The sequence below is a fragment of the Acomys russatus genome, chromosome 10 (assembly GCF_903995435.1).
Source record: "Acomys russatus chromosome 10, mAcoRus1.1, whole genome shotgun sequence".
In the NCBI taxonomy this organism is placed as follows: Eukaryota; Metazoa; Chordata; class Mammalia; order Rodentia; family Muridae; genus Acomys; species Acomys russatus.
In genome coordinates this window covers 2,958,247-2,973,913 of record NC_067146.1, presented here as the reverse complement: position 1 = coordinate 2,973,913, position 15,667 = coordinate 2,958,247, and the positions used below count along the sequence as shown (strand labels likewise).

The following is a 15,667-nucleotide window of genomic DNA, read 5'->3' as shown; positions in this document are numbered from 1 at the left end:
GATGGTCTTTCCAACACATGCTGCCATATGGGGAAAAAGAGAAGGGTCTCAACTGCCACCTCAGACACAAGCCATCAGAAGTGGACCAAAGACCTAAATGTAGAAGCAAAAATGATACGTTTTTATAAGAAAATGAAGAACTAGCACTAGAACTAGAAATTTTGTTTTGCTTTGCTTTTGGTTTTTCAAGACAGGGTTTCTCTGTATAGACTTGGCCCGTCCTAGACTCACTTTGTAGACCAGGCTGGCCTTGAACTCACAGCTATCCGCCTGCCTCTGCCTCCCGAGTGGTGGGATGAAAGGCGTGTGCCACCATGCTCGGCCAGAATATTTTTATATAATCTAGTTGTCTAACTTTTATGTTCCTTTGTTAGGCAGGTGAAGGGACAAGAATTCTATCTATGCAGAGAGGAAACTAAAGAGCATAAGTGAAATGACCAAGGAGACATGGGAAGAGCAAAGGGTCTGAGCACTCAGATTTGGTTTAAACTTCATCTGAGTCACTCACTTTAGGGACATTTATAATCTAACCTTCAACTATTAATCTGTAACACAGAAATGATGTTTATTTTGATGTATTCTTTTTTTTTTTCCAAGACAAGGTTTCTCTGTGTAACAGCCCTGGCTGTCCTGGAACTCACTTTGTTGACCAGGCTGGCCTCGAACTCAGAGATCTGCCTGTCTCTGCCTCCCTGAGAGGTGGAATTACAGGCGTGTGCCAGCCCGCCTGACTAACTTATATGTTTAATGAAAACTTACAATGTGCTAACCAACAACTAACCTTGGAGATAAAGCTAGGTCCTTAGCACTAGCGCAGAAAATGGAAAATAAAAGATAAATCAGCAAGATATATAGTGTACCACACACTGTTAACTGAGCCAGGTGTATGGCGGAGCCTCAGGCAATGCTGAGCTGCAGGGGCTGTAATTTTAGGCTAAGGATATTTTGAGTAAAGACTCTGAGGAGGTAAGCTAGTGTATATCATTAAGAGAAGAAACTATACCAAGGGCAAGGAAAAAAGGGCAGAGCCCTACGGCAGATGTAGGACTCCCATACACACAGATCATCAAGGAGGCGAAGTGTGGCAGCGTCCACTGGAGGGAAAGCACAGATGACCTGCGCAGTAACAAAACAACTGTGGGAAGGGAGTGCGTGGGGCGCAGCTGTGGAGACACACTGAGAAAGGCCTAGTCGTAGAAACTTTATTCTTCCTGCACAGAACTTCAGTTTTCATTATGGGTCAAATATGGACACTAAGAATTAACAACTCGATCTGTCTTAACAGGGCCAAATAAGCTGTTGTGTTGAAACTAAATTGAGGTACTCAACTGTGGAGGCAGGGAGATAGGAGATAATTCAGGTATGAAAATGAGAGCTTCAAGAGGCTGATAACCTAAATAAGTGACAAGAAGTTATAAGCTCTGGGTATACTTTAAAAATAGATACAATGAGTGCTGGGTGTGGCAGTGCACACCTTTAATCCGAGCAGTCTGGGGACTGAGGGAGGCAGGCAGATCGCTCGCTGTGCGTTCAAGGCTAGGCGGGTCTATATAGTGAGTATCAGGACAGCCAGGATTATGCAAAGAGACCCTGGCTCATCAAAAATAAATAAGAAATAATGCAACAACATAAAAGATACAAAGAGAGTTGTTGATAAATTAGCTGTGTGGCATGAAGGAAAGAGAGGGCTCGAGGATCCCTGCGTAACACTTGAGAAAAGCAGCTGAAAGAAGAGCAGTGCTGATGCACAGGCTAGAGCAAAGAGCAGCAGCTGCGTGGTAGAGCTACTGAGCAGGAGAGCCATCAGACAGTCAAGCAGACACGCTGAGCAGTGCGCTGAGGCTAAGTACAAATGAAATGAAGAAGCTGGAGGTTGGTATAGAACTGACTTTAAAGTTTTTTTTTCATACCATGAAACCACCTGAGATCCCAGAAGGGTAGCTGAGGATCAGCTACCAATAGGACAACCAGAAGACTGTGCGCCCTGCCCCCACCAGGGTTTCTCTGTGTAGCCCTGGCTGTCTCCTGGATTCACTTTGTAGACCAGGCTGGGCTTGAACTCATGAAGATCCGTCTGCCTCTCAGTGCTGGAATTAAAGGGGTATGCCACCATGCCCTGTTAGAAGACTATGCTTTGATGTAGATTTCTTCAACTTCTATTCGCTCGTGAATCATTTGTAGATCATGTTAAAAACGGAAATTCAATTCAGAAGATCTGAGGTAGTGTCTACATTTCAGCATTTCTAAGGGTTCCCAGGTAGGTGCTATTCTGACCAAAGTTGGACTAACAAGAGATTAAGAATATGATTAAGCAAAGAACAAAGAACCTTCTCCAGGAAGAGTGAGAGTAGCTGCACCCTAGGTTTCTAACAGATCATAGTAAGCTGAGGACAAAGAATGTAACCACTAGATCTAGCAGCACAGAAGCAGAAGGAACTCTTCTTTAATTTTTTTTTTTTAGATTTATTATTTATTTATTATTATGTACCCAGTGTTCTGCTTGCATGTACACCTGCAGGCCAGAAGAGGGCATCAGATCACATTATAGATGGTTGTGAGCTACCATGTGGTTGCTGGGAATTGAACTCAGGACCTCTGGAAGAGCAGCCAGTGCTCTCAACCTCTGAGCCATCTCTCCAGCCCCCACTTTTTTTTCTTTTTAAAAGGCAAAGTCTCAGTCTATGGCCCAGGCCAGGAATGTAATGCACACCACCACTTCCTTAATGAAATGGTAAGCAAGAGTGTTAGATGCTAGGTCTGGGGGCCTGAGGACAGCTATGGCAGGGACTTGGAGAGAGGATGAGTAAATGAAGTGAACTGCCAGAACCTTAAGGGCTGGGGTTGGTGAAATTGCATTTTTGGAGAAGTAACAGTACAAGGCTCAAAGGGCTGCATTTCTATATACATTAACCATATTGGTTATTGAAGAGTGAGGAAGCACAAATAAAATATACAGAATAATGTCTGATATATTATAAGTGCATATACATATATATATATAATTGCTAATATATAAATACTGTATTGAAACACTACCAAAATATTTGGCATTAAAAAAAATGAGGGAGCCAGTTAATAAATAGTACGCAACAGAGCTGGGACCAGAATGTATTGTTCATTAACCAGCAATGATGTGCAAAGAGTAAAAAGGAAGGCAAATCCTGATGCTATCATTACAAAATAGTAACAAAACCATTATGTGGTGTAAACATACAAAATTATGAAGGACACAAAACACACATTAAACCATCAAATGCATGTATTTGTGTTTTCATTTTTTCAAATGATTTTCTATTACTTTATAATAAATTTATTTTGAAATTAAAACAAACTATCCCAACTCTGAGCTTCCTGTCTCCAGTTCCCAAGTGCTAAGGGTTATAGACTATGTGCCACTGCAACCAGCAAAATAGTATTTTGCATAATAGTTTTACATTTGTTTTGCTGAAAACAGTTCAAATGAGTCTTAACAAACTATATGATTCCTTGTAAATTTTAAATTAATATCTAAAGGTTAAAATAATTGAAAAGGACCCAATTTCTAATATGCTACAAGTATCAACATTTAAACAACACTTTGATATCCAATGGTAAGGATTTCTAGGCTTTGGCTTGTCTGGCATATCCAATGTAGACGAGATGATACTCTTGCCTGTCTCCCAAGTATTGGGGTCAGAAGCATGTGACACCATGCCTAGCTACAATTTTTTTTATAAAGCATTTTGCTTAATGACAAAGTCTTTTATTTATTTATTTGTTTGTTTGTTTGTTTGTTTTACAGATAGGGCTCCTGGCTTTTCTGGAACTCCCTCTGTAGACCAGGCTGGCCTTGAACTCAGGGATCTACCTGTCTTTGCCTTCCCAGCGCTAGGATTAAAGGCACGCACCACTACACCTAGTAGTCCATTTATTTTTTTAATCTCCCAAGGAAACTAATACATTTTCTCGTGGTGAGAGTGGCACTCTCTTCTATTGTTGCATCTGTTTCTCCCCATGCAGCCCACCCCTGTGTGTTCTGATCTTTCATTTCTATCGACTTCTAATGTGTGGTGATTCAGAGATCACGTGTCCTACTTAGATTAAGTGGGGGACAGTATATTGTCTGGCTTATTGTTTGTGAACTGCACATGATACAGACAGGAATCCCTGCACTTTCTTCTTCCTGGTCTGGTAAAATTCTCTAGAGAAGACTCTTAAGACTGTCTTGTAGGAAAAGCCAGGTTTGGCTGCCAGCTTCTGGGAGTCAAGAAGAGAATGGGTTAGATGCATCTCAGAGGCAGAGCTCCGGCCCTAGGGATCAGCTCTAGGTCTAACCCCTGACACCCTGCCCCCAAAGGCTGGGGGATGGGTAGCACTGTTGAATATCATTTGGTAAGAACAGTCGCCCAATCTCACTGTTGGGTAAGATATCTAAGTTCTGGACATAGCATTTTCTCCTTGCCAGAGAACTTCCAGTCTTCCTGCTAGTTGCTCAGAGGCACTGGCTAGGAGAGGGATTAACAGAACAGCTTCCTCCATCACAGGAACTGCCAATTTCTGAAGCCAATCTCTATAGACTCTTGAAAGTTGTGTTATAAATAGATGGTTTTCATTTTTCCACTGGCAACAGTGACAGGTTTCTGCTTTCTACTGAAGTCCCTCATCAATTCTTCACCTGCTTTCCAACTTTCAAAATACTGCTGTTGTCTATTCCTCCCTCCATCATTCTTACTAGGTTATTCTTTATAAAAATATTTCCTCATTGTAGTTTTAATGGGGTTGAAAGACAGAGGGGAAAATCTGTCACTTTAACCTCAAACCTACTTAGTCATTTCAATAAAGAGTTTCAACCTGTCAAGGACTTTAGAAATCAGAATATATTGCTACAAAGCAGAGGCAAATCACCATCTCAACTGGAAAAAAAGAAACAGGAAAAGCATTGTGTTTTCCTTCATTAGTTTTAAGCTGGTAATAAAAAGTAAACTCTGCTTAAAACAATAGTGCTTTCTCAGCTTTGAAAACCTAGGGCAAGTCTGGTGGAGTGATTATATACATGTACCAGAAGGCTATTTTAAAAAAGTAAGCAGTGTTTTTGAGTACATTGATAATTGATAATCCCAAACTGTACAATGATGGGAAACATCACCTAATCCATTCTTTCTTTTTCTTTCCTTTCTTTTTTCCAAGACAGGGTCTCTCTGTGTAGCCTTGGCTGTCCTGGACTCACTATGTAGACCAGGCTGGCCTCAAACTCGCATCGATCCACCTTCCTCTACCTCCTGAGTGCTGGGATTAAAGGTGTGTGCCATCACACCCAGCTCATAAATATTAGTTTTTATTGCCTCTTCATATCAGAAACTTAAAAATTTTTGAATTTTGATATAAACAGAATTTGAATCTTCCTTCTGGACAGTAAACTAACACACAGTTTTGTGTAATTATGAATTTATGTTTTCTCTTGTCTGTCTGTCTGCTTGCCTTTCTTCCTTTTTTTTCATTTGACTGATAAGATACTAATATCCACTATAGTCCAGGACCTAGTTCAGACATCAACCATAAATCAATGAAAAAAACAAAGCCCTTGCTCTTACCCAGTTTGTATCTAGTGGGGGCAACAGAGAACTTATCTGTAAGCATATAGAACGTGGTAAGATGGGCTGTGGACATTATAGTTATATATAGCGATCAGAAAGACAATCTTAAAAGGATATATTTGAAAACAGAGAAATAAAAGTATTTGTGGTACAAGTATTCCAAAGAAGAAAGGGCAAATACAGAGATGCTGAGCGAGAAGACTGCTCAGCCCACTGCAGAAGCGGTAGAGACCAGTGGGGAGAAAGAGAATAAATAAGCTTTGCTTTTCTTTGTTGACAGTTTCTGCCAGGGATTTTTTCTCAAGATTTTAATTCACTGTTTTAGATTTGTGTAGATTAAATTCTCCCTTTGTTGAAAGGCTGAGATTGTTTTGTCAGTAGATAGGTTACGGATGCTACTGAATAAGATAATTGCTGTGTGTGTGGTGGCTTGAACAAGAATCCACTCATACGCTTGAACGCCTAGTGACCAGAGAGCAGCACTATTTGAAAGGACTAGAAGGATTAGGCGGTGTGGCCTTGTCAGAGCAGGTGCGACCCTTTTAGAGGAAGTGTGTCATTGGGGGTGGGCTCTGAGGTTTCAAAAACCCATGCAAGGCCCAGGCTGTTTCTCTCTGCCCACAGATGAGGACGTAGCTCTCAACTACTTCTGCAGTGCCGTGCCTGATGCCATGTGTCCTGCCATGATGCTAATGGACTAAGCATCTGAAACTATAAGCAAGCTCCCACCCAAACGCTTTCTTTTATAAGAGTTGTCTTGACCATGCTGTCTCTTCATAGCAACAGAACACTGACTAAAGTGATAATAGCATTTTGGTTGGACATAGGCTTGTAAGTTATTGCCTAGTTTTGAAGGAGATCAGGTGATAAGTTGAAAAACCATATATGGTTTGGGGCCCTGGCTTCATATTTATTTCCTGTAACTGATCTTGAGATAAGAGTTGTAGGTGTGGGCTGGAGAGGCTGCTCTTCTAGAGGTCCCGAGTTCAATTCTCAGCAACCACATGGTGGCCCACAACTATCTATGAGATCTGGTGCCCTCTTTTGGCCTGCAGGCAGAGCACTATACATAACAAATAAATCTTAAAAAACAAACAAAAAAGAGTTGTAGGTGTTAGGACATATATTCACTTTTATCCTTTTGCTCCAATTTAATAATGCAAAGGTAGCATGAGAGGTTTTAAAGTAACTTTGTTAAATATGTGACCTGATATGTTACTTACACTAAAAGCCTGTTTCCTTACCTGTAAAAAGGAAATTAAAATATCTACTTTATAATATTTTAAAGACTAAGTGACATAGCAATCCATTCACACAGAAGCAATTTACATACAATTAAAACACACTTTTAAACAATTTATAGAACTTTCAAATTTATAATTTGTTGTTTTTCAACTAAGTACTTTTTTGTTTGTTTATTTTGTTTTTTGTGAGATAGCGTCTATTTAGTTCTGCAGTTCACAGAGACCCGTCTGCCTCTACCTCTTGAATGCTGGGATTAAAGGCCTGCATCACTACGCCTGGTTTCAGCTAAGCACTTTTAAACTTCGCTTTCCCCTTTTTGTTTTGTGCTGGGGATTGACCAAAGGGCTTGTGTATGGTGCTCTGCTACTAAGCTATGTCTGAAGGCTTCAGTTTCCCTTCTAACTGTTTAATTCCACCTAAACAGTGTTACGCAAATTCTTCTTAAGCCAGCTCTTTCTTTGCTGCTTTTTGAGATGCAGTTTCTTTATATAGTCTTGCCTATCCTGCAACTCACAGAGAATTGCCTGCCTCTGCCTTTTGAGTGCTGGGATTAAAAGTGTGCACTACCACACTGGGCCACCGTTCATTTTAACACATATAACATGTGTTTTTGAGTTACAAAGCAAAATTCAGTAGATATAGATGCTTCAACCTGAAGTTGACACAAGGGTCATAATATAGATATTCATTTAAAATTTTATTAACTGGTCACTTTATGGTAGAAAATGCAGGCATGTAAGAGAAAATGTTTGGAAAGAACAAATAATAGTCACAGATTTTCTTTTTCTGAGATAGGGGTTCTCTGTATAGCCTTGGTTGTCTTAGACTCACTTTGTAGACCAGGCTGGCCTTGAACTCACAGAGAGTCACCTGCCTCTGCCTCTGCCTCCTGAGTGCTGGGATTATAGAGGTGAGCCACCACACCCGGCTAGTCACAGATTTTTCTATTAACTATTAATGGCTTTTATAATTGGTACTGGGTTTTCTTTTTCTTTTTTTGGAGGAGGTCCTGCTCTTCTGTACTTCCACTGTTCACATAACTCACCACTGCTAGTCATCACTGCAATTATAAACTCCTCATCAAATACCTCACTTCTTGTATAAAGGCTAACTAGACAAACACTTTTAAAAAAATATCCTAGTGCTATTTAGTAGTTAGTATCCTTGCACAAAAATTAATATGCAACCCATAAGAGTTATCATTAGGGCCTTTAAGGTATCCATAAACGATTTTCAAAAGTCATATACAAAGATTTAACAGAACTGGACTTACTCCATGCCCTGTGCAGTCTGCCGTGCAATATCTATAAGCTTGATCATCTCAAATTTAGTCTCAATGATATGGAGATGGTGATATAAGCTGGAGCCCTCACACCACTGGGTAACGATAGCCAGTTGTGGCTTTGTAGAATAGCCCATGAAAAGTAGGATGTTCACATGTCGTGTTTTCCTACAAAAAAAGAAATGCGACAAGTGACAAATCGGTTTACTAATAAGATGCTCTTAGTAAAAAGTACCAGAAACAAAACAAGATTAAACTAATTATCTAGTCTAACCAACTCTGTTTAGAAATATATTACGCAAATAACTAACTTCCTTGTTCTGCTCTGCAATATAAGAGTAATGAAGCAGTCTCTTGAATACAATAGCCTTTTCTGGATTAAAATTTCAGTTTTGTTGAGCATTTCCCTCACACTAAATTATAACTCCAGAACCTTCCCAATATGTTTTCTTATCTTGGATTTACTCTCATTTATCAATGTTCCTCAAGTCCTAGGGCCCAGAACTAAATACCATTTTAAATGTGATTTGACACATTTAGAATTTGTAAAGTATTACTTTCCTAAATGGAACTATTATTACACACAATCAGATATTTTTAAAAATTTCCATTAATTTAGTCTTGTCTTTTAGATCCAGTACCAAATGGTACTACATATTAGGAAAACAATATAAACACAAATTCTAAGTAGACACACTATGTTTCTCTACTTTAAGCAGATCCACTGCTGAAATGTGACCCCTGCTCCCCTGAGCACCCCTACTTCCAGAGTGTGACCCCTGCTCCCCTGAGCACTCCTACTTCCAGAGTGTGACCCCTGCTCACCTGAGCACCCCTACTTCAAGAGTGTGACCCCCGAGTTCACCTGAGCACTCCTACTTCAAGAGTGTGACCCCCGCTCACCTAAGCACCCCTACTTCCAGAGTGTGACCCCCGCTCCCCTGAGCACTCCTACTTCCAGAGTGTGACCCCTGCTCACCTGAGCACCCCTACTTCCAGAGTGTGACCCCTGCTCACCTGAACACTCCTACTTCCAGAGTGTGACCCCGCTCCCCTGAGCACCCCTACTTCCAGAGTGTGATCCCTGCTCCCCTGAGCACCCCTACTTCCAGAGTGTGACCCCCCTCACCTGAGCACCCCTACTTCAAGAGTGACCCCTGCTCACCTGAGCACCCCTACTTCCAGAGTGTGACCCCCCTCACCTGAGCACTCCTACTTCAAGAGTGACCCCTGCTCACCTGAGCACCCCTACTTCCAGAGTGTGACCCCTGCTCACCTGAGCACCCCTACTTCCAGAGTGTGACCCCCACTCACCTGAGCACCCCTACTTCCAGAGTGTGACCCCGCTCCCCTGAGCACTCCTACTTCCAGAGTGTGACCCCCGCTCACCTGAGCACCCCTACTTCCAGAGTGTGACCCCCGCTCACCTGAGCACCCCTACTTCCAGAGTGTGACCCCCGCTCACCTGAGCACCCCTACTTCCAGAGTGTGACCCCCGCTCACCTGAGCACCCCTACTTCCAGAGTGTGACCCCCGCTCACCTGAGCACTCCTACTTCAAGAGTGACCCCTGCTCACCTGAGCACCCCTACTTCCAGAGTGTGACCCCGCTCACCTGAGCACCCCTACTTCGTTTTTGAAGGCCTGTAACTGCTGAGGGGTGGGTGCTGTCACATTCAACATCTTTACTGCCACATCGCCTGAAAGAAAAGTGTTATTCCAAAATCTCAAATTGTAGAATATTTATTCTTTTTTCTAATTTTCAATTAAAATCCATCATTATTAAACTACAAATAAATTATAATTAACACCTAATAATAAAGTGTACTTTCCTTTTTTTTTTAAACATATGCTATGGGGCACACATATCCTCCAATCTCACACAAAGCAACTAACAATGATACTCTTATACTACTATTTCAAAATATAAGTTAAGCAGGGAGCAGTGGCACACGCCTTTAATCCCAGCACTCGGGAGGCAGAGGCAGAATGATCTCTGTGAGTTCAAGACCAGCCTGGTCTACAAAACGTGTCCAGGACAGCCAGGACTACAAAGAGAAACCTTGTCTCAAAACAAAACAAAACAAAACAAACAAAAACAAAAACAAACAAACAAAACCCCAAAAAACAAGAACAAACAAACAAACAAAAACCACCAAACCAAAATATAGTGAACACTTTCCAGCTGGTAATACAGTTTAGGCAGCTAAGTACTCAAGAGACTCCTCCTAACCATTTAACAATGCTGGCTGATGTATTACCTACTAAGCGAGTGCTGAAACCATGGACAACAGGTCCAGTGCAACTTGGCTTAAAATAAAAGTCTGAAATTTTTTCTTTCAAGTTATGGCTTACTTACGATATTGACTGGAAAATTATTAAAATTAGAACCATAGTTTAAATTTAACAAACACTTCTAGTGGATGTGTAAACTGGTGCAATCACTTGGCAGCACTGATGGGAGTAGATATAAAACTGTAAGCATGCATATGGTATAGTTCCATAATTTTCTCCTAGGCATATAGCCAGTAAAAATATACACATATGTTCTTCAAAAGGCATATACTAAGACTATACACAGCAGTCTCACTCAGAATAGCGCCAAAGTGGAGAGTACTGAAATGAGTATTATAGAGCAGATGGAAGAAGTCACGTCACAGTCACACAATGGAACACTAGTTAGAGGATGAATGACACACAGACACACCCAACATCATCAACGGATCTTACAATACTGAGAGAAAGGAGCCACACATAAGATTACAGGGTGAGTGAATGAAGACCGCATGTGGAGAGCTTCTAGAATGCTAATAATGTTATACTTATTAATCACAAATGTATTCAGTTGGCGAGTTTTAATTATCTGAACACTCATAGACATTTTAATATAATCACTATATATCTTGATTTTTCTTAACTACTAAAGTAATATAGTTTTCATTCTATCAGCTATACCACTTAATACTGCTTATTACTTAAATGTTTCAGGAAAGCATGGCACTCGGAAATAACCCTTGTAATGAATTATGTATGTACGTATGTATGTACGTATGTATGCATGCATGCATGCATATATTTCTATATGTATGTATGCATGTATATATCCTACTAAGCTTATAAATGCATGCAGTATAAATACTTAATGACTTATGACACATACAAAATAATAACCTTGTGAGAGATTCTGATAGCAGTTTTATACTGTTAAATGTATTTTTATGAAGATCTTTAATATGAAGCCATTGTTGCTTCAAACAACTTTTATTAGACACCTTTCCAAATCAATGTAGGTTTCTTATGTAGTTTTGACTCTTATATAACCATATATAGATGTGCTGATAGAACCTCCCACTAGTGAGTACTCAAATTTACGTTCATTTTCCATTATTACTCTACCTCTGCTGAGTACACTTTCCCAAATAGCAACCTGTCACTGCTGTCTAATTACTTGCTTAGGCTCAATGTACCCACTGCCAAACTTATATATTTCTCCATTAGCAAGGGGGAATAAGCAGGATTATAAATCACAGCCTACACATCATCAACTAAAAAGAAAGTCTATGTTCATTAGGAAGGTAAGTCGTGCTTTCTACCTTTTGAATTTGTAATTCTTAGAATTCTTAGGCTGACACTTTTTATATTTATTTGTGACTTATAATATCCATAAAATTATCAAAAGAAACACTTCTAAAATAAAAACAAGCTTCCTTTGGGACTCAGAGCTCGACGGTCTTCATTTCTATGAGTCACTACTGTGATGTTCTAACATCAGACTTCTGTTCGAGGTCTATGGAGGACCTCTGCACTTGATGAAAGACATTTAATGATGTAAACTGGATACTTTAACTTCATATTTGTTTTTGAGACAATCTCTTGTCACTTAAGTTGGCCTTTAACTTTCAACATCGATAAGGATGCCCTCAAACTATTAATTCTCATACTTATACCTCCTAAGTACTGGGACCACAGGAGCGTGTTATTATGTCTGTTCTCCAGGCCCCAACCCTAAGATAGGTTTCTCTGTATAGCCCTGTCTGTTTTGAACTTGCTCTGTGAACCAGGCTAGCCTTGAACTGAGAGATCTGCCTGCCTCTGCCTATTGAGTGCTGGGATTAAAGGTGTGCACTGCCACTCCCCAGCCTGATGGGTTATTTTTTTAAAGATTTATTTATTTATTATTATGTTACAGTGCTCTGCCTGCATGTACACTTGCAGGCCAGAAGAGGGAGTCAGATCACATTATAGATGGTTGTGAGCCACCACACGGTTGCTGGGAATTGAACTCAGGACCTTTGAGGAGTGGCCAGTGCTCTTAATCTCCAAGCCATCATTCCAGGCCCTGATGGGTTACTTTTAAATTCTTGGTGCGTGCCACAACACCCAGCTTTGGTTTTTTTAAATAAAAGTTCTTTAAAAAACAAAGACAAAAATATATCCTAAAACAAAACAAAACAAAACAAAACAAAACAAAACAACCAAAAATATATCCTACTTGCACCAATGGCACTATATTACATACATACCATGCCACTTTCCCTTGTAGACAGTTCCAAATGACCCAGATCCAATTCTTTGTCCCACTGTAATCTGTCCATCGGGAATCTCCCAATCATCACTTGAATCTCGTCTACCAAGCGTTTTCTCGAAAAATATAGTGCAAAAGTCAAGCCAAGCCAAACAAAAGAGGAAAAACTTTATATTTCATGCTAATTATTTGAGCTGCCTGACAGGAAGTTAGGAAGAGAGCAAGAGCTTCTTGAAAGAAAGAAAGAAAGAAAGAAAGAAAGAAAGAAAGAAAGAAAAACAAAACACTCATGTTGAAGGAGCAATAGTTATAATCATGACACAAAATACAAAATAAGTCAGTGTGAGGATGAAAAAATTACTCAAAAACAGAAACAATTGGGGCTGGAGAGATGTTTCAGAAGTTAGGAGCAGTGGCTACTCTTCCAGAGGACCCAGGCCGGAGTCCCAGCACCCACATGGCAGCTCACCACCATCCATAACTCTAGTTCCAAGGGATCCGTTACTTCCTGGCCCCCTTCATCACTGGGTATGTACATGTTGCACTTACACATGCAGTCGAACACCCATATGGACAAAATAATAAAATGCTAATTAAAAATTTGAATAAAAATAATTTATTATGTGTAGAAATATATATTGCTATGTTTAAAATCAAAATAAAATGGCTTTTTAACTATTTGTTGTCTAGAGAGTCAAGATAACAACTATATATTTGTGGCTAGTTTTGGCTTCAAGTTTTTAAAAATTTAAGTTAACATGTATAACTGCTGGTGCTAGATTTCCTTATAAAACTTAACTGATTTTGGTCATCAAAGAAAGAAAGTGAGAGAGAGGAAGGAAGGAAGGAAGACAGAAAGAGAGAGAGAGAGAAAACAGCATACCTATTACTTTGGTAAGGTAAAAGTAGCAGAAAATTAATTTTTGAATATAGAATTCTGAAATAGCTTTTAGAACAAATATGCTTAATTATGCTTTCTAAATACTTATTCTCATTCTCCTTATTTTAGAAACAGAACATCATTATTTCCCTTTCAAAATGGCCTCAAAAACCAGAGCAAAAATCAGTTTTGTGTGAATATACTTTATGCAAAAAAACTATTAACACAGCTCAAGTACATCTAAATGGTACAATTAAATTTGGCCATGATTATAGGAAAAACACACTACATATCCTTACCATTCGATTTCTGTCTTCTGAGGATGATGATGATTTCCTTTCCCGCTGAGGGCCTGGAGATTTCTGTAAGGCTTTCACGTTAGTGAGTGAGCCAGGCAATGAGGCAGGCGGGGTGGCGGACAAGCCTGTGGTTGATCCTAAGTTAGAGAGAGGGCAAATGATCTACATTAAGAAGGAGCAAGTATGTCCACTTAACAGGGGCAGAAAATGGGGAGATCAAGATTTACTTTAAAATGCAGTGTATGTTTAAATATTGGCCTGTTATAAAGGGTAGGCCAAAAGATGTAATATTTGTGTTTAGTATTGTAATTTCTTTTAGGTTTTTTTTTTTTGTTTTTTTTTTTTTTTTTTTGGTGTGTGTGTGTGTCAATTTAAAGATCCTTAAGTTAGATAATAATAAACAAGTCTAGAAAAACACAATCTCTAAACCAAGGCAGAATTCCTAAAATTTACCCCCAAGTTCCTGTGCCTTTGATAAAAAATTAAATATTGAAACCAATGCACAGGCCTGGTGCCACACACCTTTAACCCTAGCACTTGGCAGGCAGAGGCAGGTAGATCTGTGTGAGTTTGAGGCCAGCCTCGGCTGCAGAGAGAGTTCCAGGACAGCCAGAGTCACATAACACAGAGACCCTGTCTCAAACAAACAAAAACTAACAAAACAAAAACCAAACAACAAAATCAATGCAAAAGCCTACAAAACAATATTTGGTATTATTTCAGTAGCTTCACTATCTCAAAAACATGTAAACATCAGAACTGAAACATTTTTAATGGCCTTACTGTTAAAATATTTCTTTTATATTAGCCCTAAATTTATATAGGATATCAAACTATGTTGGGTGGTGCCAGTGCTTCCTAGAGTTTTTTCTATTAAGTATAGATTGTTACCTTTATTGAAAAGTTAATATAAAAAGCTAAGTAGACTTTTTAAAAAAACAAATATTTACTTATTTTATATGTGTTGCTATTTTGCCTGCATGTATATCTGTGTGAGGAGTCAGAATTCCTGGGCTAGAGTTACAGACAGTGGTGAGCTGCTATGTGGGTGTTGGGAACTGAACCTAAGGCCTCTGCAGGAGCTCTTAACTGATGAGCCATCTCTCCAGCCCCACTAGGTGTGCTTTCAAGACTTTCTGAAAAAACTTACTATAAAGGTGAGCAAGTAAGTGCTACGGCATCTCAACCATATTTCAGATATATATCAATATTTTACAAGCCAAGTGAGCCTCATAAGTGGAGTCAGCTAGCCTTAGCAAAAACGCAACTTTTCTGATATGTAAACTTCCAGTTAGTTAGCAGAAAGAAAGAACAAAAAATTACTAATATTACAAAAATCTCAAAAAACTAGGGAAAGTCTCATAAAAAGTCCTTCACCTAAAGCCTGCAGTGATTCCCTCCTGCCTCTGCTTCCCCGGTGCTGAGGCTACAGATGGGAGCCACTGTGCTCAGCGTAAGATCCGTGCCATAGGGGTGTCCATTTACATTTTTATTTTCTTAAACAACATTAACATTACTTAACCAAAGCTATCATCTGCTAATGGACTAAAGTAAAAAGAATCCTGCCCATATCCCCCAGAAATTAAGAAGTTATCAAGACCAAACAGGAATAAGACAACACTAAGCAAGATGGAAATCCCAACTCACATTGTTTTTGCTTTTAAATTTATAATAGGCAGCATACAGAAAGCTTGCAGTAGTGAGTATGTGTGAAAAGCACATTCAGAGCATTCCAGCCAGGCCAAGCAGAAGTTTCGTACTTAAAACTCTCACACTTACAAACACACGCTGTGAGGGTGAGGCACAAACAGAATCTGTATTTTATATTTAGTTTGCTTGGGTGAAAACAAGAAAGAAGAGCCCA

General features: G+C 39.6%; 1 protein-coding gene across 3 annotated transcripts in view; it reads right to left on the bottom strand.

Moving 5' to 3' along the window:
- Nucleotides 1-15,667, bottom strand: part of Braf (B-Raf proto-oncogene, serine/threonine kinase) — a 114,716-nt gene that overhangs the window by 31,234 nt on the left and 67,815 nt on the right. For all 3 annotated transcript variants that reach the window (XM_051151672.1, XM_051151671.1, XM_051151673.1), the window contains 4 exons: nt 13,804-13,940; nt 12,623-12,740; nt 9,715-9,799; nt 8,092-8,268 (listed from right to left, as the gene is read on the bottom strand). In XM_051151672.1, the coding sequence (XP_051007629.1) occupies nt 8,092-8,268; nt 9,715-9,799; nt 12,623-12,740; nt 13,804-13,940 (517 nt within the window). The remainder of the gene's footprint in view (nt 1-8,091; nt 8,269-9,714; nt 9,800-12,622; nt 12,741-13,803; nt 13,941-15,667) is intronic.